The following is a 27,106-nucleotide window of genomic DNA, read 5'->3' on the forward strand; positions in this document are numbered from 1 at the left end:
GTCCTCATTTTAAACGTCACAGATATCATGTTTACTGTAATTACTCATACACACACCATTAGTCAGTTAACACTTCACACATCCTAAATCATGCAGACTAATTTAATTTTCATGGCCAAATTACATAAAATAAAATTACAATTTAGGATTTAATCAGTAAGAGAAAGCACAATAAAACATAAACCAGACTTTAAAAAATATATATATAATAATACAAATGAACATTTAGGAAGTACAGTAGTGGACCATGTGCTTTGTGTATCAGATGATCATACTGTAGCTAAAACTGTTGAGGATTAAAGCTCTCCAGGGCACACACTTGCACACATGTATACACTATATTTTCAGAATCTTTAGACCCCACCTGCACATGCTCAACATTTCTTTTTAATTTAAGAGCATTATTAGCTATTATTCAGGCTAAGCAACCCTTTCCCTAATACTGTTCAAAGTGAACAAACAGACTGTATTTCCTTTGTAAGTGAGAGACGGCATCTGTCACCAGCAGCTTCTAATTCACGCAATGAGGCTGAAATCTACAACCAAATTAAAAAAGGATAATACTCTTCTTTTAGCATAAATCCACTTAGGAGATAGGCATAGATTGTTTAAGGAAACAATCAATCAAACACAAAGTAAAACAAACTCAACAAAACAAATAATGATAATGATATCATAAAGCTTATACCATATTTTTCTCTCTATAAGGAGCACTTAAAATCCTTTAATTTTACCAAAAATCGTCAGTGCACTTTATAATCCGGTGCACCTTATGTTTGAATTTTTTACCAGTCAGGTTGTAAGGAGCAGTAAAGCCACTCCGCTAAAGTACAGCGTTATACAGGAGTTTCAGTTTAGTTCCCCAGCATTATTAGCACAAGCTGCTAACCTCACTGAGCGCTAGTTTTTTGGCCGTTCAGAGTTCAGAAAAATCAGCCTGTAGCCTGCTGATGACCCAGGTTAGCCCGGCTGGAGCAGCATTAGCTTTACCATTAGCGGTTACCTACTAATGCTAATGCTCCAGCTTTCGTGGAAATCTAAGCTTACGGTCAATAAACAGAAGCACTTTCTCACCCAAATAAACAGTTTTCAGGAGAGAAATCTGTGTAGATTAACATCCAGTGCTCACCTGAATTGTCTGAAATGTTTTTTTTAAGAATTACAGTTTTGTTTACCTAACTTAGCTTAGCTTTACAGGTCTCGACACCCAGTGAATTAGAAGGAAAACATTGCAACCCAGTTTATTGACTGTGCACCTTATAATCTGGTGCGCCCTGTAGTGCGAAAAATACGGGTACACAAAAAAAGACAAGAAGCACATAATCATGCATCATATGCATCAACTCCTATTATTATACTTAATTCCAGGTGGGGGCTGTGGAGCCATGGAACTGTGTATACTGAATAGAAGAGACAGTTACCGTATTTTTCGGACTATAAGGCGCACTTAAAAACTTTTAATTTTCACAAAAATTGACAGTGCGTCTTATAATACGGTGCGCCTTTTGTATGGATTTTACTCGTCAGGTTATAAGGAGCAGTAAACACACACTCCGTGCAGCGTTATAGAGAGTTTCAGTGCTATACAGAGTCCAGAGCCGTGCAGCTCCGAGGCTGAGCAGCAATAGCATTAGCTAGATGCTAACCGCTAAGCTAGCTAGCTTATTCACGGAGATCAGTATTATCTAAATTTTACTCGTCAGGTTGTAAGGAGCAGTAAACACACACTCCGTGCAGCGTTATACAGAGTTTCAGTGCTATACAGAGTCCAGAGCCGTGCAGCTCCGAGGCTGGAGCAGCAAATAGCATTAGCTAGCTTATTCACTGTTCAGAGATCAGTATTATCTAAATTTTACCCGTCAGGTGTAAGGAGCAGTAAACACACACTCCGTGCAGAGCCGTGCCGCTCCGAGGCTGGAGCAGCAATAGCATTAGCTAGATGCTAACCGCTTAGCTAGCTAGCTTTTTCACTGTTCAGAGATCAGTATTTTCTAAATTTAGCACTTTTAATACTGCTGGAGCAGTATTATTAGAGTTAGATGCTAATCGCTAAGCGTTCACCGTTCAGAGTTGAGTTATTGGCCTGTAAGTCTGTGCTGCTTTGCCTGGCTAGCATTAGCTAGATGCTAAGCGCTAACTCTCTCAGAGGTGAGTTTTATCAGCCTGTAATCTGCTTGTTTACCGTGTTAAAACAAGCTACGGGGGACGAATCGCTAGCTAATATCTCACTGTCTTACCAGAACACGCAGGATTACTCAGTGTAACGCTGTCGTTTAAGTTTGGGTTAACTTTACTAGTTTAGGTGACTAGCTAGCGTGCTAGCGGATAGCTATGCTAACACTGGTGCAGCAAGCCTTAGTGGACATCTGGAAATCTAAGCTTACTGTAAATAAACTGAAGCACGTTACTCACCCAAATAAACAGTTTTCAGGAGAGGAATCTGTGTAGATTAATATCCAGCACTCGTTTGACTTTGAAAGAGCTAACAGTTAGATTTGTATACTGAGACGCTCCACCGGCAAGCGACCACCCCCGGTGGGGGAAGGGAAACATGGCGCCACCCCTGTTCACTTTGATATAGGCACCCTTTCTAGTGTCACTTAACGCGCCTTATAATGCGATGCGCCCTATGTATGGAAAAATAGCAGAAAATAGGCGTTCTTTGATAGTGCGTCTTATAATACTTATAGTCCTTATAATACTTATAGCCTTATAGTCCGAAAAATACGGTACTTCAACAACTTTTTTTTAATACCTTCAATTTTTTTGGAGTGTTCTATAGCGTCCAAAAGTGTCAGTTTGTCCATATAGTATATATTTTGCTCCTTTTTAGGATATTTATATAAATTTTTTTTCCAGAGCCTGGCTTATGAATATAGCCGTTTGCATTCCATAGTAATACTGTTTAGGATGAGTGCTCAAATCCTGAAGGCAGCCTGGTGTGGGTCAAAGGTTAAGACAAAGCCCTCCACATGCAGCATTACATCACCTACATTTAAGACAGCATAAGGGACAGAAATAGATGGCTGTGACTGGTTTGCCCTTAGCGTGGTAGCAGAAAGGCTTTAAATAGATTTAGACTGTTTACCTTCAGCTGCAAGGTTCACAGAGTAAAGGAGAAAAGCTTCAGGCCATGGGTAGAGGTGTATATGACCCATGCCTGAATAATGGTCATGAGATTTAAAAGCAAGAAAAGTATGAATGAATCTATTAAAAAAGTGGAGTGTTACAAACCGTAAGGCTAAAGTGTAGGTCCCAGGTTGTCTCTGACTCTCTCTAATGAGGTAACTTCCTTCTGCCACACTTAGCAGCTGATCTGCCTCCTCTCTGGAGATCATGCCATGGTACCTGTGCAAGAGATCATTTCATTACTCGCAGTATATTACACAAAAAGGTATTTATTTATCATGTTAATTCATTTAATTCATTTAAAACCATTCATTTATTTAAAAATTCATTTAATTCAATTCATTAATAAGTTAATTCATTTGGTATACAAAGTATGTGTGTTGTATGGACATACGTATACACACACACAAAAAAAAAATAAAATACTGAAACTCACTCTCGCCCGTAGTACTTCGGTCTGTTCTCAACCTAAGAGATAAAAGGAAAAAAGAAACAATATAAATCAACTGTCAAATCAATTTAATCTGATTACACATTGAGGTACCAGTATAGCCAGTTACAGAAACGCAGACCTTGTTTTAAAGTCACATTATGTGGCATTTTTACCTTAAATAGCAGTTTTGAATATGTAAATACATTTAAAACCAGAAGTACCTTTAAACAAAGGGCCCGATAGATGCTGTTTAAATTATTCAAATACTCTTTTTCATTACAGACAAAGCATGCATATCCATTCCTACAGCTTCTTATAATTTTATTTCAAATTTTTATACCATTTTCTTCGAATTTACAAGGCCAATTACGCAATCCACTCATCAGGACTCCCCCCTATTACTAGTGGTGCCCCAACACCAGGTAGGTGAAGACTAGCACATGCCTCCTCAGATATATTTTGGAGGAAAGCGAAGCGACTCTGTTCTGATACATTAGCTCACAGATGCCTCCCTCTGGGCTCCGGCAACTGATGGCAAGCTACATGAACAGGATTCAAACCGGCGATCTCCTGATCATAGTGGCAGCGCTTAGCCCAGCTGGACCACTTGGAGCCCCTCCATTTCAATAGTTTTAAACGGGAGGCTGTGCTTCACATTGTGTGAAAAATTCATGGAAAATGGACCAATGTAAAAAGTCTTTGATTAACAATTTTGTTTCTGCGAGTTCCACTAAAAGAGATGTTTTTTTTCCCCTCCTTTTACATAACTGCCATTTTGAACAGAAATCATCTGAATGGGTTAAAGCCATGATATTTATATTAAAAAATAAGCAATTAATTATTATTGGTGTAAACTTCTATCAACATTTGTAAGACAGCACTGGATAATGCAGTTTTTTTTCAACCCTGTCCAGCACATTTATTGCTTTCTCTTCTCCCAACACTCCTGATTCAAATAATCAGTTAATTAGTACTTTTAAATCAGTGTTCTCGAGTGAGCGTGTTAAAGCAAGGAAGCCACTAGAATGTGCAGAGTGCCTACAAGACCTACAAGAAACACTGAATGTCTGCAGACTGAAGCTGCAATAGAGAAAAAAACAACAGTGCTAGCAGTTCGTGTCCAGAGTTTGCTACCCTAAAGGCAGCTTTCCTCTAACACGATATACCCTGAAGGCAGGTTAAAGGCAATGACTGAAATAATCCGATATTTTATTTACAGGGACATGTACCCCTAAAATATTGAATCAACATTGCCATTTGTTCAATCTAATTTATATACAAAGTCAAAACTAACTGATACATACAGCTCTGAAAAAAAAATAAGAGACCACTTAAAAGTTTCTTTGATTTTACCAAACTGAAAACCTCTGGATTATAATCAAAAGGAAGATGGATGATCACAAACCATCAAACCAAGCTGAACTGCTTGAATTTTTGCACCAGTAGTGGCATAAAGTTATCCAAAAGCAGTGTGTAAGACTGATGGAGGAGAACATGCCAAGATACATGAAAACTGTGATTAAAAACGAGGGTTATTTCACTGAACTTTATGGATATAAACTTGTTTTCTGTTACATTATTTGAGGTCTAAAAGCTCTGCATCTTTTTTGTTATTTCAGTCATTTCTCATTTTCTGCAAATTAATGCTCTTAATGACAGTATATATATTTGGAATTTGGGAGAAATGTTGTGCGTAGCCTATAGAATAAAACAACAATGTTTATTTTACTTAAACATACTATAAATATAAAGCAAAATCAGAGAAATTAATTCAGAAACTGATTTTTTTTTCCAGAGCTGTATATATCTCTGAATGTAAATCTGGCTTCATTCAGGGCTTTAATAAAATAATAGGGAAGCTAGAGCAATGACAAATGAAAAAGATAAAAAATATATTTTCCTAACATCATTGTTGTTTATCAGTAATGACTACTAGTCACAACTGACATTACTGTAAATATGATATAAAATAATAAAACCTATTATTATACTAAATACTATTATACTATACTAAAATTATCATTATCATTATTTATTTATTGTATTTAGAAGAATAGATTTTTCTGCATCTTTCTATAAGCAAGAGCTGCTAAACAATAGGGAAGCAGACAGTCATATATAATGTATGACAGGCATCCACTGAAACGGCTCCCACTGTAAACTGGGTATTACTACATTAGCATAATAAAACCCAAAAAAGCAAGCCCAGCCGTTTAACCTTGAGCTGATTGTGAGGCTGCGATCAGGAAGCACATGAATAGGGAACAAGTGCAGATTAAAATGATATTGGCTCATTTGCAGATGCATGGAGTACTGCCTTCTCTGTATTCACAACACAGTCACCAGCCTTCCCTCTACCTCTAATACACATGCATACACACCACTTTGTCTTACTATACGGTGAGGGAACGGAAAATGCGGAAAGAATTGGTGAAAATAAGAGTAGGATATAAGAAAATGCTGTATGTGTGTTTTTATAAATTTGGGGGTGGGGTGGATGCTATTTTACAGGGTGTGTTACAAAGCTCTAGGGAAATGTGTCTGAAAGACATCTGCATGTTTTGTTTTCAATAATAAAAAACGCATACCTCAACCAGTGATAAACACAATAGATCCACAAGAACCATTGTCATCATACTGTACATCTCCAATAGCATCAACTATTCAGCTCTGCATTAAGAAGAAAACCAGAGGGCAATATGAAACGCTGTGTCCATGATAATGAGATAACAGGGCACTGTATAAATGAGCTTGGGATTGTACAATTTATTCTGTGTATTATGGGGAAAATAAATAAATAATAAAGTGTGTGAGCATGTGTGTGTGTGTGTGTTTGGGGGGGGGTTGAAGGGAAAATTGCACATGCTGAAGAAACAATGTTTTCCAAGCTATACGGGGGTAATATGTATCCGTGCCGCACAGTGACAGATGATTTTGTTTGTGTGTGTTTGTGTGTAGAAACATAGAAACAGCAGAGAAAGCTACTTAATAAGCAAGAAGTACGCAGGGAACAGTGTACAGACATCGTATTTTCTGTCTTTTATTCCTGTTTATTAGGATTAAGCCCTATTAGAATGGGGTTAGTTTTACATGGTTTTATATGTAATTATTGCTCAGTGATTTCAGTCCCGTCTAAATGCGCCATGTCAGACAGACATTTTTATAGGCTAAATACCCAGCATCACTTAAGATTTGGGCCACTTTTTTCCTTTTATAAAATAGCACAGATCTCAGGTCACTCAATACTGTTTAAACCTCAGGTGCTGTACATTAGATGTGCATTAAAGCGTATAGTGCATACTCTTGCATACTCGTGACACTTGTGGTCTTGGTCAAAGATGCGCCAGCAAGACCTGCACCAACAATTTGTCCTCTTTTGAACTCTGCTTTGTCACCCATAATGTTGTGTGCATTGCAATATTTTGAGCAAAACTGTGCTCTTACCCTGCTAATTAAACCTTCACACTCTGCTCTTACTGGTGCAATGTGCAATTAATGAAGATTGGCCACCAGGCTGCTCCAATTTAGCCATGATACCTCCCAAACTAAAATGACAGTTTTTTTAGTTTCATTGTCCAACCCCTGTATGTATGTGTGTTCACTGCATGGATTAGTTAAAGGCAAAGGCCAAAGCCCACCTGTGCCCAGCAGAAGTACGGTGCATTTGTTTGTAATGTCTTGTAATTTAAAACTGCAAAACTAAATTCTTAAATTAATGTTTAAAAATGTTAAAAATAAATAAATGAAACACCAGACTCTTAAATGCTGGACACATGGAAAGATTGCAGGACTTAACACAAATTGCACTCTTGCAAATTGGCCCTCCTACTTCCTCACTCAGTGTGATGCTAGTCAAAGCAAGTATCTGCAACTCGGCATAACCAAACTGGAAGTAAGGTTCTCCTCCAAGTGTGTTTAGCTGTACAATGGTATCTTAACAGGAATAAAGTAAGAAGGAAAAGTCGTGTCTCACACGACTTTAGGAAAAACACAATCTATGATTACCCTTCCAGTACTACAGAACTGTATGATCAGGGGGAATGCTAGCTAGTTGGAGTCAGCTGGAAACAACTAAAGTCGATGGATCCGAAAATACTACTAAATACAGAGACACATACAAAGAGCTATATATATTGGAGATTACGTCCCTGTGGATTGTATTTGATGCCTGCAGAATGGAGAAAAGCTTGGGGAACAGAGCGATAAAGGTTTTTAAAAAAATAATCTGCTCTATGCACAGAGGAGCAGCAGGATGAAGAGGACTCAAGCCTGAAGGACTTACTAAAATGGGTCATACTGTGATGGCTCAAGGGGACGGCTGAATTCTCGTTCTCTCATTCACTCATTGTTTCTTTCTTTAACTCGCACGCTCTCAAGATTCACTATTGCGCACATATACCCCTGCTACTTACACTAGATTAGGGGGAAACCCTAATAATCTGACACTCCCCCTTATAAGAGCTTTATCAGTTACAGAGAATGTGTGTGTGAAAATGTGAGAAAGAGAAAGAGAGAGAGAGAGAGAGAGAGAGAGAGAGAGCGCTGGTAGAAGGGCACTAGCCTAAATGGTTACTGGACCATAAGAAGAACTCTGTACAGTCACAGCCCTGAGCTCTGATTAATAATGAACAAACTCTACAAACTACGTCACTGGAACTGAGAACACTGACGTATAGAATAAGTCTAACAGTATAGTTAGCCTTAACTCCCCCTAGACAGAACATAAGCAAAGTTTTAAAAGGGTCTAGTACACTTTTACATTTAAACCATTTAGCAGATGCTCTTACCCAGAGCGACTTACAAAAATGTTTCATGTTTCATTCAAAATATTCTTATTCCTTAGCTAGTTTGTAAAGGTTAGAATCAAAATGATACCTCAGGCTTAGATATTGCAATATTCAAAAAATAACATGGATACCTAAATGCAAAATGTGCACATACTACAACTCATTGAATATCAAAGCAAGCCACAGCTTTTAATAAGTGCAAAACAAGTGCTAATAGAGGCACTCTTGAAAGAGTTGAGTCTTGAGTCAGACACCAAGCAGATGTTTGTTCCACCACCTTGGTGCCAGGACAGAAAAATGCCTGGATGACCATCTTCCATGTATCTTGAGAGATGGTGGGAAAAGCCAAGCTCTACTGAAAGCTCATAGAGCTCTTGGTACAAATCAGATGGTTTTGACAACTGCCAGCAAATACGGGCAGGCTTGGTCCAATACAGTGTCATGGTTGTGAATCTGATGTTGGCAGCTATAAGAAGTTGAATCAATTGCAAGTGACTGATGGCACGCATAGAAAGTGCTTTAAGTTTTAACCCATTGCACCCAACAGACTCAATAGCAGGATCAAGAAAAAAGATCGAGCTCACCAGCAACAATCAGAACAAAAGTGCCTTATGCAGCTAGGGCTGAGTTATTTATTGTAAATATTGGGGATGTAGAAACGATACTGATACCAGATTTGATCAAATATACAGATCTGGAAAAAATTAAGAGACTTTTGATTTTGCTACTTACAGCTTTGTTTGAATAAAATGAACACTGTTGTTTTATACTATAAACTACAAACAACATTTCTCCCAAATTCCTAACAAAAATATTGTCATTTACAGCATTTGTTTGCAGAAAATGAGAGAAGGCTGAAATATCAAAAAAGATTCAGAGCTTTCAGACCTCAAATAACGCAAAGAAAACAAGTTCATAAAGTTTTAAGAGTACAGAAACCCATATTTGGTGGAATACACACATCTTTTGGGTTATTATATGCCACTCCTGGTGCCAAAAGTCAAGCAGTTCAGCTTGGTTTGATGGTTTGTGGTCATCCACCTTCCTCTTGATTATATTCCAGAGGTTTTTAATTTGGTAAAATTAAAGAAACTCATCATTTTTAAGTGGTCTGTTATTTTTTTTTTTTAAGAGCTGTATACTCAAACCATCTCATACAAAATATTTAAAAAAAAAGTACATATTGTAATATTGTGTCTGCTTTGCGGGATACCAAAAGGTTGTGTACAAATCATTTGTGTGGAAATGGTTTGGTTGGCAGAGGGATGACAATCAACAGAGTACAGTAGTGCACTTGTGCAAATTGTTTTTTTTTTTTTTTTTTTTTTTTTTTTTTTTAGAAATATCACAATTAACAGAGCAGCATGGCAAATTTAACAACATAACCCAGTGCAGTTTGCTAAGTTCATTGAAAAAAAACACAAAAAGAGAAGTTGTCTTGTGTTCATGCTTCCCAAAAAAAAAAAAAAAAAATCTCTTAAGCACACTGAGAAACTTAATCATAACTGAGCCCAGCCCTAACTGGAGCTCGTGTTGCTATATACAATCAGATTTTTACAGCAATGCTCCCTATAAAGTGCATCTCCTAAAGCACTAGCTGTCTCATTTTCCCCGGCTCTTAAAGCTCATCACCAGGTGCTTCCCCCAACCCCCACTGTGCAGGAGCAATGGGGTGACACTAGCTGTAGTCCTCTGTGGCCTTTCTGCACTGTATCAGAATTACACCAGTCCAGTCATGTATTTACAGTTCCAGAACACCTTACATATGTTTATACACACACCACCTTAATGTCCTCGTAACGACCCCCAGCCCAGCCTCTGAATGTTTACATCTGCACCAGCAGGCAGGGCATTTTCTCACTATCACACAAAAAGAGTAGCAGCTGTCGATACAGTCCCAGAGCTACTGTTTGTCCAAATCCTTAAGTACTTAAGTTGACTTCGTTATGAGGGCTAATCAGTGTAGCTGTCTGTGCTGCCAGGGATTCTGCCCCATTATCACAGGCTGTAGAGCTGCAGGTAAGATTTTAGGCTTCAGGCTTTGTTTGTCTTGCGGTTTGATGATTGGATTATTCTCCAGATTGGTGACTCTGGACTTAATCTGTTTGTCACTTGTCTTTAAAAAGGTGTGTATAAATTAGAGGTGTGTCATATCGTATCACGCACAATAATATTGCCAAAAAATGTATTAGTTTTGATATTTACTGTATTTACTATGTATGTACTATATATATAGTTTTGTTTGTTTGCAGTTTATATGCATGCAATGAATATGCTGCAATTAAGTTTTGTGGTAGATTTTTGCAGGGATTTTTTTTGTTCTTTATTCTTTATTTTTCCAGTGTGTACTTCCAAGAATTAATATTTACAATATAAAATTTGTCTTTTGCTATCAATTCTGATATAACAATTATCACAATGTTTTTGTGCTTAAAAAAAAAAAACAGAACAGAACAAGGACCTATTAACCTAGATGCCTTAAATTACTGTGCAATAAAAATTAAATTAAACAAACCAATACGGTAAAAATAAAATATATATAATGCTTTCTGGGTAGTAGTTTATTCTGTTTGTTTCAATGAAATCTGGTATTTTATTCTTCATGTAAGTTGTCCATTTTGACAATAGTTTTGCAAATTTTGACAACTGCAGCCTAATAGCAAATGTAATTTTTATATCCGAATAGGTATATTTTATTGACTATATTCATCCATTCTTTCATTACTGGGGAATCAAGTAGGTCATCTCCTTGGCTTTTAATTAATTTTAATCAAAAGAATATTCCAGAAATATCTATTTGATCCTATTTCTTGAGGACTGATCTCTCCTAAAAATAAAATATCAAATTTTAGGTTAATTTTTAAGTCCAATATTTTGTTGTAATGTATCGTGCAAATCTAACCAATAAGCCTTGAATTTTAAGCATCCCCCCAAAAAAAATATGCTAGTGTCCAGTCTACTGACCACATAGTCGCCAGCATTCTCCGGTTCTCTCCAGGTCCGTGGTTCGTTTATATTACATTATTATTATTTTATTTAAGTTAATGTTTACAAATTAGACAAACGTAAAAATAATGTTTATCATTTTTATACAATGTGTAAAGACAATTTTTACTAAATAAAACATTTATATTTGTTTTGGTGCATTAGCATATTTTTGAAATGCATTTAAATCTGGAAATACATTTATATTGAGATATATACTGATCTAATGTCCATTTATTTATATATTTAATAGTAAATATAAGACAATTACCACTACACTCTTTTTGGTATTTTACTCACACAGTGAACTGCACTGGATTATGCTGTTTGGAATAAAGTGACATGCTGCTCCTTTAATTTTCTACATCATATTTTTCACAAAACTAGAATCCTACAGAACCCAAACCAGTTCCTCAAAAACACAGTTCTTCTGCTCCACAGCTCAGTCCTGGGGGGCTTTGTACCCCTTTAGCTCATGCCTGGCATTAGGCATGGTGCAAATCTGGTGTCTGCAAGGGGTGCAGCTTAAAGTAGTTAAGTGTATTAATTAAAAGGGGGGTTCACAATTAAGCATCCTACACTATGTTTATATTGCTAGCAACCAAAGCAATCTATTTGGGTCAACAGGCCCATCACTATGTTATTGACTTAAAAATAACAAATGCTTATTTAATAACTATTATTTGTTTGTTTACAGTATTAAAAAAACACAATTCTAATGTTTTTAAATTAAATTAAATTACAATAATATTATATAATAATAATATTAATTTAAAGTAATAATATAAAACCCCATTTTATTGTCCAGACAAAAACAGTTATCATAACAGGAACACTGGTGGGGAACACTGATTTGAGGCTTATTTTAACTCATTCTATTGCATCTCTACAGTTGAGCAAAATGAAGCTATATACCAATACATTAAACATAAGGAAATATTTATTTTTAGCTTGACTCACACAAAACCAGGCTGGTTATTAATAAAACCTTCCAAACACTCCACATAAATCAGTCAGCACTAACCAGTTGATATAAGCAGACCCGACTGCTCCTGGAGTATCTGTTTACCAACTCTTTGGATGGATGCCCGTCAGGCTAACACTGTTAAACGTATGCAGAACCGCAGGGCAGATCATGCATGACGAATAGGGCTCAGTCAGCAGGCACAGTAATGGAAATAAATGCATCCATAATTGCTGCCAATTACTCTAAAATACACAGCAAATATATTGCTTCAGTGGCCTTAAAGGCTATTTTCTGAACAGTCCTCACCAACGAAGACTCACAATATTTGCATAATAGCCAGTTTGAGAGGTATATGCGAGACAGAGGAAGTGTAGGGCTTGCCCAGAAAAGCACAAAGCGAGGGTGTTCACACTGAACACACTGGAGGCTGGCTACGGGGTGCTGGTGACAATATTAGCATAATCTGAATGAGATGTAAATCAGGGTTTTTTGGCCCAGTTTGTGGGGATTATACAGGGTTAAATCTCCTGCCACATCCATGCAACCCCTCTGCCCAGGGGGAAACGCGCTTTTCAATAATAGGCTTTTATCTGCGAGCCTCCAGCGTTCAAAATTGTCCTCCAGCACAAAAAAGTATTAAAAAAAAAAAAGAGGGGAAAAAAGGTATTTAGCATGAAAAAGAAACCTTAATGACCTCAGGAGGAGAGAAGAAAAACAACATCTAGCAAGCACTTTAATTCAGAGTTCATGTAAATATTCTCTGCATGTTCATACTTCACTAATTAAGTGTGCATCCACACTGCTGAGATGGAGTGCTGGGAGCTGTGCAAGCATGTGTGTGTGTGTGTGTGTGTGTGTGTGTGTGTGTGTGTGTGTGTAATGGCAGGTAAATTATTCTACCAGCAGGGGAAAAACCTTCTCTCAGTCAGCATCAGCAGCTCAAACTCTCCTCAGACAATCTTCACTCTTTGTTTTGGTCCCAGTCATACTGAGCCGGACTAGACTCCATTGATACTGCATTGTGCTGGCAGTACAAACAAAGAGGAACCAAACTACGCCATGTTGTCTCAAATCAACACGAGAAGATAATTAATAAATATTCACATGTAAATAACGTGCTATAATAGAGTGCTGGCTATCGGTACACAGAATCTTAAAACCTTTGCATGCAGCTGAGGAGCCGAGTGGTGTCACTAGGTTCGACGTTTCCCCAGGAGAGCGTTTCTGCCTCGCCTGTAAATGTGCGACCAACTGGGGCCAACCTCAGCCATCATCTCCAACCTACAGCAGCACTGTCAGACAGACGCTATAATGATAATACAGATGAATAATTCAGAAGCATTACCTTACGCCTGCCTTAATTAATGCTGCTATCCGCCTGACTAATTTGGTTCTGCTGCTCAGAAGCAAAATGGGGGCAGTGTGTCTTCTGTGCTGGAGATCTTTCACTGTTATTCTTAAACACTGTTTATATTGCAGCTCAAGTGAGGGAGAAAAAAAAACAACTAGACTAGACTTTCACCCAATTAAAACAGAAAATGTTTATTTCTATACAGACTGATGACCTATTTCTGAATATTCACAGTAAGGCTGCAAAAAAACAAGATGAGGACCTTGATTCCCTACTTGATTATAAAAAAAAAGAAAAAAACTGTATAGACAAGGACAATTCTGCAGGTCTTAGCTTAGATCAGCATGATCCACACCACCACCACCACATCAAGGAGCTTGACCATTGTCATGAACATATCTCTGCAATTACCAGCATTTTCTCTTTGAGAGAACAGCTAAATGAAGAGCATTTTATATCTGCTTCCCTGCGTACTAAACACACACACGCACACCCACAAAATGTGAATCTATACAAATGACTCTCCTGTTAAGATCACTCCAGGTTTAAAGATCAGAGCACAGGTCAAGCCTTTGGTTCATATGTGGTTTGCTTAAAAACACATTTTTTTGTTATTCAGATGTGTGTGTAAAATATTCATTCATTTTATTATATTTCAGATTTTTTTTATTTTATATATTTTTCCTAATTCCACAACAAAAACACATTGTGAAGGTCCTACTAAATCCATTTACTCATTATTAAATGTTATTAGAATTCTAATGTGTAAATTATTAGACATGTTATATTGATTGGTTAAAGCTAATGTTTGTAAGTTTAAAAAAAAAACATATATATATATATATATATATATATATATATATATATATATATATATATATATATATATATATATATATAAAATATGTTTTTTTTTATTATTAAACTCTAGTCTTAATATTTAGGCTAAGCTAGGCTATGTTCCTGTGGAGCTTATCAACCCTATTTTCATATATATATATATTTAAGACTACTATTATATGTAAATTATTTTCCCTTTCTTTCTGGATAGGGCTGCTCTCCTTTTTTCCACCCAGCACAATGTGTGATTAGATATCTCAAGAGACAGAATTAGAGGCTGGTAGAATTAACCTTTAGCTTAGCACCCAACTATCAACTAGATAACTTTATTGGATTGATTGGCTCACTACAGCATGAAGCTCTTTCTCTTTGGTCCACCACTCTAGCATTCAGATAGATTCATTCTACATATGAACCACCTCTAAGTGGTGCTTTAATTTATCAGTTAGATAGAGAAAGCTCTTAATGTTTACCATTTAAATTATTTTTGCCTCAGAATTTAATCAGACTTTATTGTTTTACAACTCTGTTTTGGTTCTACCTTTTTTTAAAGCAGGAGACAATAGTGTTTGACGCTTATAGTTTGTCACTGAAGAATAATAAATGTATATTATTCTACCATACCAATATAAATACAGTCTGACCTTCTAGGGCACCTTTAAGCATGAATCGTGCAGCTCTACATCACATTTATCCTAATCAACCATCTCCAGAAAGCTGAGCAGAACGAGTGGAACGTGAATATGCAACTCAAGACAGAAAAAATCTAAAGGTGACTATAGTAAAAAAATTATATATATATATATATATATATATATATACATATATATATATATATATATACATATATATATATACACACACATATATATATATATACACACACATATATATATATACACACACAAATATATATATACACACACAAATATATATATATATATATATATATATATATATATATATATATATATAAATTGTATTTCCTAGAAATTAATCAATAGTGTGTTGGTAAAGCAAGATCACGGCCACTTCGATAGACACACAAAGAAAAGGCATTTCTGCGCTTGTTTATGTGCTCACCTCGCAAGTGCAAGTAACCCGCCGGGGGTGTGGCGCCTCCTGCTGGAGCTGATACACTATAACAAAAACAAAGAGATCAAAAGATGTGCTGTGTGGACGTGAAATCAATGTAGCACACAAAGAACACAAGAAAAAAAAGCCCTTTGAAACAGACTGAACGATAAACAGGTTTATTATGAGATCAGTGAATTGCAAATTCCTTCATGGTGATATAAGAAACTAACAGCCTGGTACACAGGTAATTTCAGGATGTGACAACAGGGGGTGCAAAGCTGACAGATGATCAAACGGCAGGGGAGTATCAGCATGATGATTTATTCTGAACGAATTTATAGAGGCATAATGAGTCAGTTCAGCATTACAGCTTGTGTGGCAATACAATTTAATTAGTTATATAACAGATTTTATATTAAATATATAATTTTACTGACAGGTGTTTCTCATTGACCAGGTGGTGCCTTTAAGGTTGAGTGTTCAAACGTTGTGTTTTTTTCGCACTATAAAAAGCATCGTATTATAAGGAGCAATATCAATAGACGTCTATTTTCTGTTTGTGCGCATTATTTTTAAAAGTCAAACGAGCGCTGGATGTTACACAGATTTCTCTACTCAAAACTTAATTTTGGTGAGTGAAGCGCTTTTGTTTATCCACAGTAAACTTAGATTTTCTACCTAGACAGCGCTACACTGAGGAACCCTGCGTGTTCAGGTAAGCCAGGGCGATATTAGTTAGCTGTTCGTCTCACGTAGCTTGTTTAAACGCGGTAAACGGGAAGGCTACAGTCCGATATACCACACCTCTGAACAGCAGCAAAAAGAGCTAACTAGCGCTTAGCGCGGTTAGCAAGTAATGCTAATGCTGCCCCAGCAGTGCTTACCTGGGATTAGCAGCACGTTACAGGCTGATCATACTGACTAATGAACGGTAAAAGAGCTAACTAGCACTAGCTAAAGACCTAAATTATAAAAATAAACCATAATACTGCACTTCAGTTGAGTTTACTGCTTCTTACAAACAGACTGGTAAACCAGATAAGGCGCACCGACGATTTTTGGGAAAATTAAAAGATTTTAAGTGCACCTTGGAGTGAGACAAATACTAATAAATAGCTCTGCATGACGAGACTACTTCTTGGCCTGGGTTTAAACCAATAAAGTAGATATTTCTTGTTAAAGAAGATAAACCAACATGAAGGCCAGAGAGCTGTCTAGAGGAGAAAAGCAAGCAACATTTCTTCTTTACGAAGAAAAGAAACCAAACTAATCAGGAGGAATTTTAAAACACACTGCCACCAAAGCTAAAGGACGCCATCAGGGGGGAATATTGTGGAAGGTTTTAGATTGACCAAGTCGTTTCACCTCCTAAAGTGGAGACTTAAGGGAGAAGCCCCCTAAAACAAACAAGAACTAAAAGAAGCTGCTGTAAAAGCCTGGAGCAGCATTACAAATGAAGAATGAAGGACAGTTTGGTGATGTCGATGGGTCGCAGGCTTGAGGCAGTCATTTCAAGCAAGGGTTATGACATCAAATACTAAAATGTTATTTACTTTAAGATTATATGTTCCTTTACTTTTGCTCCTAAAAATGCTTTAGTGTAAAACAAATGGCCATATATTCTAAGTTGTTTAACACATTCCACATGTGAAGACCAGAAAACTAAATATAGGCCGACATTCAGAAATCTTGTCTAATGCTTATTTTAAAAAAAATTCTTAAACCAAAATTCATTCTTCAGTGCACAACAAAAACAAGTGCATTTGACTTGCTGTCATAAGACTTTTAGGAGTGGAGTGTATATATTTCTATAATTTCTATAACAAACGAGTGTTTTTTTAAATGACACAAAGGCAAATTGTAAGAATAAAAAACATACATGTTAAACATGCATTAGTTTATTCATTCAGAATTATTTACACAGTGTACATTACTGCAGTTAAAAAAAAAATACAATAAACAATTTTTCTTATTTCCAAAGTTATACTTACAGTAAGATTTCCATACTGGTGGCCTGTACTCATCATTATCTGTCAGAGAGAAATCAAAGGCCAATCAGGTTCATTCAGATAATGAGCAGTAACGCACGTGAGTGTATTCAAATGAATATGAAAATAAGCTCAAACATGTGAAGCCAAACAACCCCTTTGTAGTAGAGGCTTCACTTCACCTTGCATGAACTGTGCTACTCCAGTATAAGTAAAGAAAGGGCGCCCTCTAGTGTAATAGTTTCAAACAGTTCTCTAAACAAGACATGTGAGCTTTTGATCAGTGGAACTAAACTTCAAACATGGAGTTCAGATTAAGAGCTGCTCGGTCAACATTCAGGCATTCATTTACATTTATTGGTGAAAAAACGGAAGCCTAAAAACAAATGCAGAATAGAACTTAAGAAATCTTGCAACGTACAAGGTGTAATCATAGAGGTTGTATCTGCAGTTTTGCTCATGAAAACAAGGTAATGGACTGACCAATATATTAAGCTAACTACAGTAAAAAGAAATGTGGTCTAACCTGTGAAAGAAAAACAGATATTATACACAATGAAGAAACAAAAACAAATTAATTTGCAACATACACCCAATGTTAATTAGCACTCATTTATTTTGGTTGAAACAGTTTTATAAAACAAATCTAAAAAAATGAGTATACAGTATTTATCTGTACATTACACAATACATAACCAAACAAAATAATTAATAAAATAATTCATGTAATAATCAAAATCCATCACGTTGCAGCAGTGTAGTGCATAAAAACCATGCACATAGGAGCATCAGCTTCATGTAATGTTCATTCACTATCACAATAAGAAAAAACACACACACACAAAAAAACTATGACCTACATGACTTTACATGTGCCATGCATGTTGGTGCCAGATGGGCTGATTTGAGATTACTGCTGATCTCCTATGAGTTTCATCTAATGGTTACTTTCTGCATGATGATGCATCAGGTTATAAAACAAATATCAGCTCACAAACATGAAAAGGACTTCAGTGCTCTTCAGTGGTAGAATCCTATATCTATATAATCCTATAGAGCAGCTTTGGGGGGGAAAAAGTAAAATAAGTTTGACTATTCAGCTGAACAGACAGCGTAAGTTTTAGGTTATCCTTGTCAGGTGACAACTTCTTTTTAGCAGATCTGGAAATGATAGAGCTTACACTGGATTTATTAAACTGGTCTTAGTTGCTGCAAACAACTGCACTGCTCAGAAGTGTAAAAACAGTGAGCCTTCTAACTCCTCAATGTGTATAGATGAACGTGTGTTGCATCTTCTTAATTCGTTTGGTAAGTAGTACAAAACAGGTGTTTAGAAGTTCTGCTGAACTACAAAACTACACAACTCTGAACAACTAGAAGTTCAGACAGAATCTAGAACAATATTCATTCATGGGTTTGAGAGTGGAGGGACGTGCATGTGGGCTACCTGCTGGCTCTCAATGAGTTTAATGAAAGGCTGCAGGCAGGAAAACCCTGCAGAAATGTCCCAATGTAAGCACTGCCAGAACAATAGGCCCCTGGAGAGAAGAGGTTTGGACAAAAACTGCACAAGCCCTCTCAAAAACCTGGCCCTTCTTCACAACACTACAGGCTTGTTCTCTTGCTCTTTCACTCATTCACTATTCAAGCCCTTTCAGACAGGAAAGGAAGTTCCTGAGAGTTTGAACGGATGACGTTTCCTTTGCTTTTTATTTACAACACCTGTAAAACAAAAACGTTTCCTTTTTAGTAATTCCAAACCATATGTAAAAGGCTGCAAGATGAATGCAATCTGTGACCTAAGGCTATGTTCACATTACAAGTCACATTGATCAAATCTGAATTTTTGCTCAGATCAGATTTAGCTATCTTGACGGTTCACATTCACAAATGTAAGTGATCTGTATCTGTGTGTAAAATGAACAAATCTGTCCCTGAAGCGCCTCACATGCGCACATTGATACGTGCATAAACGTCACCTTCTTCACCAACAACAAAAAACGTCATATTTGAGAGTCGACTCGTCACTTTATAAAGGAAAATGGACACGTTAGCAGCTCATATGTGGAGCATCTTTTGCTTGAGTTGAGAGCAAACAACTCGTCTGAAGTACATGGTCAGGTCGAGGAGCTGAAAAAAGACAAGGTGGCTTGCTTTTGCTGTTTTTGCAGCTATAGCCGCGCAGCTGTATCAAGATATGTGTGGGTACGAGAGAGAAGCACGTGGCACATGACCGAAGCAAAAAGACATGACCGTTCACATTCATGACACATGTCCATGGATTGGATACATATTCGATTTAGGAGCACATATAAAAGTGGCTCAGATCTGATTTGAAAAAATATCGTATTTGGCTTATTCACATAGCCTTAAAAAATAATATCTGAGCCACATTTAGCAAAAAATGATTTTAGTTAATTTATCAGAAGATGTGGTGTATGACATCACCCACAAAACAGAAGTTCACAACAAAAGCAAAGCTATTTTAATGATTTGACATCTGAAACAACAAGATATTGCTCATCTTACAACCAAGCATATAACCAACCACAAGTAATAAACTATGAATTACAAGAATGAACACACTGTGGACTTAATCCAATTGTGGAAATGTTGGCGCTGCATGCCAAATTAGGCTCATGACTAGCTTATCTTCCACTCCTAGCAGCTTCCCTGCCCTTCTGCCAAATGTGCTCCTCCTATGATTCAGCATTAATTATTGATAGAAAATGGCTGCTCCCCCATCCCACAGATAAGAGCTCCAGGGAAGAAGACTTCCTCCCCATGACTAATCATTTTGCCAACAAGTGGCTGAGGCATTCACACCCTAAAGCTCTACTTGATTCCAGATCCAGTTTAGGATTTAAAGCAACAGCACACTAAGCCTTAATGCCACTCAAGTGTAACTAATATGTACAGAAATACCTGATATCTACTCTGCTAGCTGTTAGCATCTGAAGTGACCACAGCTAGCTTGAGAACATCAATTGTCCCCCCCCCCCTTTCCCTGCTGCCACTTCAAAACCTGAATGAACAAAACAACTCAAGCTGAGTGGAAGTGCCTAAAGGGAAGAATGAAATGAGACACACTTTCTTCCTTCCGATCTTTCAGATGTTTTAAGTGCTAGATTTACGTGCTACATATACAGAATAGTAATGTTGTAGTAGTAGTTGTAATCTCAACATTTTGCCACTATGAGCGGATAATTTAAGAGCTGGTGGTCATCCAGATTAAAATCTCTTCTATTTTGCTAAAAAAACAGATCTTGACCAACATAAAAGTGTGTTTCATTTTATTTTTGTCATGCTTTGCCATGCTGGTCAATCAGTTTTAATTTAGCTGGTCTACTAGCTGGCAATATACAGCTCTGGAAAAAAAATTAAAGAGACCACTTCAGTTTCTAAATCAGTTTCTCTAATTTTGCTATTTATAGGTAGATTTTTTAGTAAAATCAGCATTGTTGTTTTATTCTATAAACTACGGACATGTCTCTCAAATTGCCATTTAGAACAGAAAATGAGAAATGGTTGAAATAACAAAAAGATGGCAAGCTTTCAGACCTCAAATAATGCAAATAAAACTAGTTCATATTCATAAAGTTTTTATATTCAGTTCAGAAATCATATTTGGTGTAATAACCCTGGTTTTTAATCACAGATGTCATGTATATTGGCATGTTTTCCTCTACCAGTCACACTGCTTTTGGATAACTTTATGCCACTCTTGGTGCAAAAATTCAAGCAGTTCAGCTTTGTTTGATGGCTTGTGATCATTCATCTTTCTCTTAATTATATTCCAGATTTTCAATTTGGTAAAACAAAGAAACTAATCGTTTTTAAGTGGTCTCTTATTTTTTCCAGAGCTGTATTAATACATATTTTTCATCTGAGTAATCTAAAAACGTTAGTGTGCGGCACACGTCGACTTATTATGTGAAATTTAGCTAGGTTCCACCTTAAATGGTGCATCAGTAACTAGCTAGTTAGCTACCTTTCATGAGCCAGAATGGGAACTACAGTACTATTTAAGGTGGAAAGAAAAACAAGTAACTAGTTAGCTTGTATGGTCTAGTGTAAGCGAGTAGGACAGATAGCAAGGTTAGCTAGGCTAGCTAACCTGTTGGTTGCATATTCACACTCCAACAGAAACACCCCCATGGACACACTCTCCATTGTTGATTCCCCCTTGAAGCTAAAGCTACATTAGTTACACACCCTGAGGGTCTGTCTCTCTGCTAGTCTCTCCAGCAAAACATGCTCCCTTTTTACTGCTCTGCACAACATCAACACACAACAACATAAATAAAAAAAATAACATTGTGCAACTTACCAAACACATGGATGGCCATGCTCGTGCTGTAATTCCGATGGACAAAGCTGTATTCGCTGTGTTCACTCATTCAGAATGAGCGCTTGTCCATGTAGGAGGAGAAAAATCACATCAGCAAACTGCCTGAATGGAAACAAACGAACACATAAAAAATGTGGATTATTTCAGCGCGAGCTCTCTTCTCTAGCCAGTTAAATAACTCGCTAAATGTTGAGTTTAATCGTTTGCTGGCTCATTCAGACCCTCCGTCTGTATCTCCAGGCTGCACAAAGCTAAAGTTTGAACCCCACTGAATTCAGCAGATCCAGCCACATCAGTCTCAGCCAGGCTGCATATGATCTCACAGCGGCGGAGAATTAGCCAGCTAGCTAACCTAGCTAACCGCCCCAGCCGCTCCCAGCAGAGCGCTATCAGCAGACGGCACGGCGGTTCGACGGCGTTATTTTCAGACAGGGTTAGCTAGCTAGCGATGTGAAGCTGCTGCAGCCCGGACTCACTCTGTATCCCAGCACTGAAGTCGCCATCTTGTGAGAGCACATGACCGCGAGCTCCGCTTCTCCTCGGGGACTGCAGCCTCTTCATGGCGCGTTACCATGGACACGGCGGCGCGCACGCACGGAAACGATGCTAGCTAACTAACTAACTATGGTGATGGGGCAAAGTTGGATAACTACGGAGCCCCTAAGGGACCTCATGTAAAAAATAAACCAAAAATAAATAAACAAAAAGAATGTGTGGCCACGATTTATTAAGGCGTGGGAACAAGATAATTAAGACATGGGAACAAGATACTTAAGGCATAGGAAGAGATCCTAATGCATGGGACGAGATACTTAAGCATGAGAACAAGATCCTAATGTGTGGAAACAAGATAATTAAGAAACAGGACGAGATAATTACAGCATGGGAATGAAATCCTAATGCATGGGAACGAGATACTTAGGGCATGGGAATGATATCCTAATGCATGGGAACAAGATAATTAATGTGTAGGAACAAGATAATTAAGGCATTGGGAATAAGATCCTAATGCATGGAAACAATATAATTAAGGTGTGGCAGTGAGATCCTAATGCATGGGAATGGGATAATTGAGCTATGGGAACAGAATAATTAAGGCGTGGGAACAAGATAATTAAGGCACTGGAACGAGATAATTAAGGCATAGAAGCAAGATAATAAAGGCGTGGGAATGAGATTCTAATACGTGGGAACGAGATAATTAAGGCATGGGAACAAGATAATTAAGGCGTGGGAACAAGGTAATTAAGGCATGGGAATGAGATCCTATACTTTTGGATTCTGCATACTGTCTGCCTCTGAGCCTGTGAGCTTTTAGTATGCAAATTAAGTGTGTTTTTCTTATTATACCATGTCTCACTGCAAGAGACTCCAAAATATTGCCATAATTCATTCCAAGATAAAAATAAAAAGAAACCAGTTCACTCTCCATTTTCTTACTAAAGATTATCCTTGGGTTGGAGGTTTGATTTAATATTCAGTCTTCTTCATGGGCATTCATTAACATAAAAGCAAACTTTATTATTCTCTGGCTACGACTTAATGATCTCATTTCAATGCCTTAATAAGTCATGGCCCAGCCTTAGGATCTCATTCTCACACCTAATAAGTTGCGGCCACGCATTTTTTTTTATTTTTACATGATGTCACCTTAGTGGCTGCGTAAAGAAAACCCTCAAGCTGGTTGGGAATGTAGTTCTTGATAAATCTACAGTATTTCTTAGTTTGATGGCTAAACTAAACAAACCTGCTAAAAATAGCATGGTCAGCTCAAGCTGTCTGACAAGTCTGCTATCTCACGAGTAGCTTAGGGCAAGTTTAAGTTTGATGGTCTTTCAATTGATCTACCAGCACTGCCATCCTGCTTGACCAAACTAACCTAATGAAAAAAAGTAGGGCCAGCTTATCAGTTTATAAATTCATTACTGAATTTGATGGATTCGCTGGTCAACAAAAAGAATGATCAACCTGAACAAGCTCACTAAACAACCACTATGACCAAGCTTGACCATGATGTTTGCCTAGCATGACCACGCTTTTCATCAAGCAAGACTAAGCTGGTGAACCAGCACCACCAAGCTGGTGAACCAGCAAGACCATGCTGGTCGAGATTTAAGCATGACCGAAGTCGAATGCATAATACACACAACTGGTGAAGAGTTGGTTAAACAACTAGATTAACCAACATAAAGTATATTTTCACTTGGATGACCAGCTTTTCAACCACCTTGGCCATTAAATACGTCATTAAACAACCTAACACCAGAGCAGCTAGCCTATTAAACCAGTATCAGCATGACCAGTGTGCCCAGCATGCATGGCCCACTTGACCTCTGGTCCTCAAGTATTCCCAGCTTGGTCAAATTGATGATGCTGACAGACAGCTAGTTTATTAAACTTAAAGGAAAACATATGCGAAGCTGGTCAAGAGGTAGCAGCTGATTTATCAACATACAGATATGCCATCATCTTAATGATCAGTGTTTCAACCACCTTGAATAGACAAGCTTAGACCATCTGAAACCAGCTATCAGTAGAATCTGTTTCTGCCATGTGCAAATCCAGACAAATCTTCTAAATTAGCAAATTTAGATTATAAACAAAAGCATAATTTGTCCACACACCGTTTTGTATATTCTCTATAGAAAAGCATAGCCAATAGCATGGGACACTCTGGAGCAGCTGCACACAGGCCTAAGGTCCAGTGCCAGGTTTTGACCAATGCCCAGTGCCAAGTGTTGCTAAAGGGGAACAAATCACCCAGCACTGGGCTGTGGAGCACTGGAATTGTTCTCCATCAAAACCCTCTGAAATGAGATAGAGTATCTTTTGTTTTGCAGTACTAATTATCCAACACATTACATTTTTGGACTTTTCTTCTAGTAATTAAAAAAAAAAAAGACATTTTAAGAAATTAAATTCTGCAATTGTGGGATATCAGGCAAGAATGTGATACAAATACCTTAAAGTTGAAAAAGTATTGTCAGCAGAACAAAGAAAAAAAAGAATAGTTAAAGGTCTCCTGCTAAAATCCACCTTTTCTTGTTCTTTGTAAAATGAAATAGGTCTCTCTGAGTTGTATATACATGCTGCATGTGAAACTGTTCCTCAACCTTCTTTGTCTGCAGTAGCTAGTAAAAGAAAAAAATCAGAATACAAGTCGATCAGGAAAAGCACATGGGTCTACGTCAACCCTGGAAATAGTATTCATGGCCTCAACTACAGGCAGAGCTGAAGCTGGGGTGCAGCAGAGCTGACATTGTCTCGTCAGCTAAAGAGCTTATAGCTTTCTTTAAACCAGCTAGTTAACGTTAGCTATCTTGTGTAAGTAACTATAGGTTTACATTGGATCTCCAGTGGATTCTGCATTTTACCCAGACCTTAAATATACACTAGGGAAGCGCGGTTTGAAATCTGCATTTAACATATTAGAACATATTAGAAAATCACAGTGGATGAGGAGTGTTTAATGTAATTATGTTAATAATCACACATTTTAATCATGATCAATAATCTGATTGCATCACACTGTTGCACGGCATTACCAGCCAGTGCTGGACATTAAACTCATTTATTACTCGTTACTTTATGCTAACGCGGCGCTAACATTACGCTAACATTGTGCTAATGTTGAGATAATGTTATGTTAGCATTATACTAACATTTCACTGGAGCACTTTCTTCACATGGCATTTATTCACACTAGACATTTTAAAATGAATAAAAAAATGATGGAATGAGACCTTTAAGGTAGGCTATGTGAGGTAAGCTATGTATGTCCCATATTCTCATCCAACACACTGTGTCATATTACATAACACACAGTACCATTACCTAATACACTTGGCAATACAATCGAAACTCTGTCCTGTATTACATAACACACATTCACACATTATTTCCAACGCATTCCAACCTATGACATTGTGCCACACTGTGCCATGTTACTTAACACAATGACCTACAACATAATAATAATAATAATAAGAGAAAGTCTGTATAAGTCAGTATTTGCAGTATCTACACATGCATTTACTCATTCAAATACTCAATTATAGCAACAAATATCTTCATATTTTGGATTATCCATTCAATTAAACCCCGAATATCTCCCGCTCTTCCACCCTCTGTTTTGTTTTCTCCAGATGGCAGTCCTGCGTTGACAGAAGCTTAAGTAAGTGTCCACACTAACAGGAAGCCAAGACAATAGCAGCCCAACAGTAAGTGTGCGTTCAGGGCACGGAGACGTGCGTCTCGCTACAACACTTTGTTGTTGAACACTCATTTCCCCTGTTTAACAATACACTGCGAGAGGCCAGTGAAAGCCTTCCTTTAAATACATATGATGTGATTTCTTGGACACACAACTGCATGTATACATTTAACTGTACAATAGTATCTTGTTCAACTTTAATGAGAAGGTTATGGCTCAGTTTGTAATCCAATATACGGTAATAGAATCTTTTTACTGTTTTCATTTTACACAATAGACCAGAACAGACACACACCCAAACACACCAGGATACACAAAGTCCTCAAATAACAGAGCAGACCAATGATACACTACACCAGGGGATCTCATACTTTCTGCAGCCAGGGGGCTTTTTTTCAGTGTTAATAGATATGAACCCTTACAGACTGAATACAAATAGTTAAGGTTTAACAGAAATTAAATTAGAATATTACAGAACTTTTACAGTAGCCACAGGTCTGCTTTTAGACAGATTAACTTTTTTTCTTAAAACAGCTTACCATACTTTTTCAGTGTAATCCATACTTGCCTCCATTCTACTGCATTAAACCACATGTTTTTTTTTCTTCAAAACCTTAATTTGACCTCCACGCAATAGACATTTCTTAATTATATAATGAACAGCAACTGAAAAAAACACATTGCTCTCCTGTACAGCCACTGTCCTATATTTTATTTTTATAGAGCTTGGCAGCTGCTGAGAGGAGCCCATGGCTGATAATTTGAAATTTGCATCACAGTCATTCCTAATAATGCTTGTGAACAAACCACTGCCCTAGCAAGCTGATTAAGGACTAAAACTTTGGAAATAGTTATCTGAAAGTTCAAAGAGTTCAAATCTCTTAGGGATTGTGGATGTAATTCTTTCCTTTTTCGACTGTACGATACATAAAAAAATAACTCTAATTAAGAGACTAATTCAGTTTCTGAATAAGTTTCTCTGATT

General features: G+C 37.3%; 1 protein-coding gene across 1 annotated transcript in view; it reads right to left on the reverse strand.

Annotated features, from left to right (window-relative positions):
- chn1 (chimerin 1) overlaps positions 1 to 22,485 on the reverse strand; it is a 69,392-nt gene extending 46,907 nt beyond the window's left edge. The window contains exons 1-6 of the mRNA XM_049484977.1: positions 22,385 to 22,485; positions 21,888 to 22,010; positions 17,561 to 17,599; positions 15,576 to 15,631; positions 3,566 to 3,597; positions 3,235 to 3,348 (exon numbers count right to left, since the gene is read on the reverse strand). Coding sequence (XP_049340934.1) covers positions 3,235 to 3,348; positions 3,566 to 3,597; positions 15,576 to 15,631; positions 17,561 to 17,599; positions 21,888 to 21,957 — 311 coding nt within the window. The 5' untranslated portion in view covers positions 21,958 to 22,010; positions 22,385 to 22,485. The remainder of the gene's footprint in view (positions 1 to 3,234; positions 3,349 to 3,565; positions 3,598 to 15,575; positions 15,632 to 17,560; positions 17,600 to 21,887; positions 22,011 to 22,384) is intronic.
- Positions 22,486 to 27,106: the final 4,621 nt, after the last annotated feature.

Source organism: Astyanax mexicanus, chromosome 11 (genome assembly GCF_023375975.1).
Source record: "Astyanax mexicanus isolate ESR-SI-001 chromosome 11, AstMex3_surface, whole genome shotgun sequence".
Classification (NCBI taxonomy): Eukaryota; Metazoa; Chordata; class Actinopteri; order Characiformes; family Acestrorhamphidae; genus Astyanax; species Astyanax mexicanus.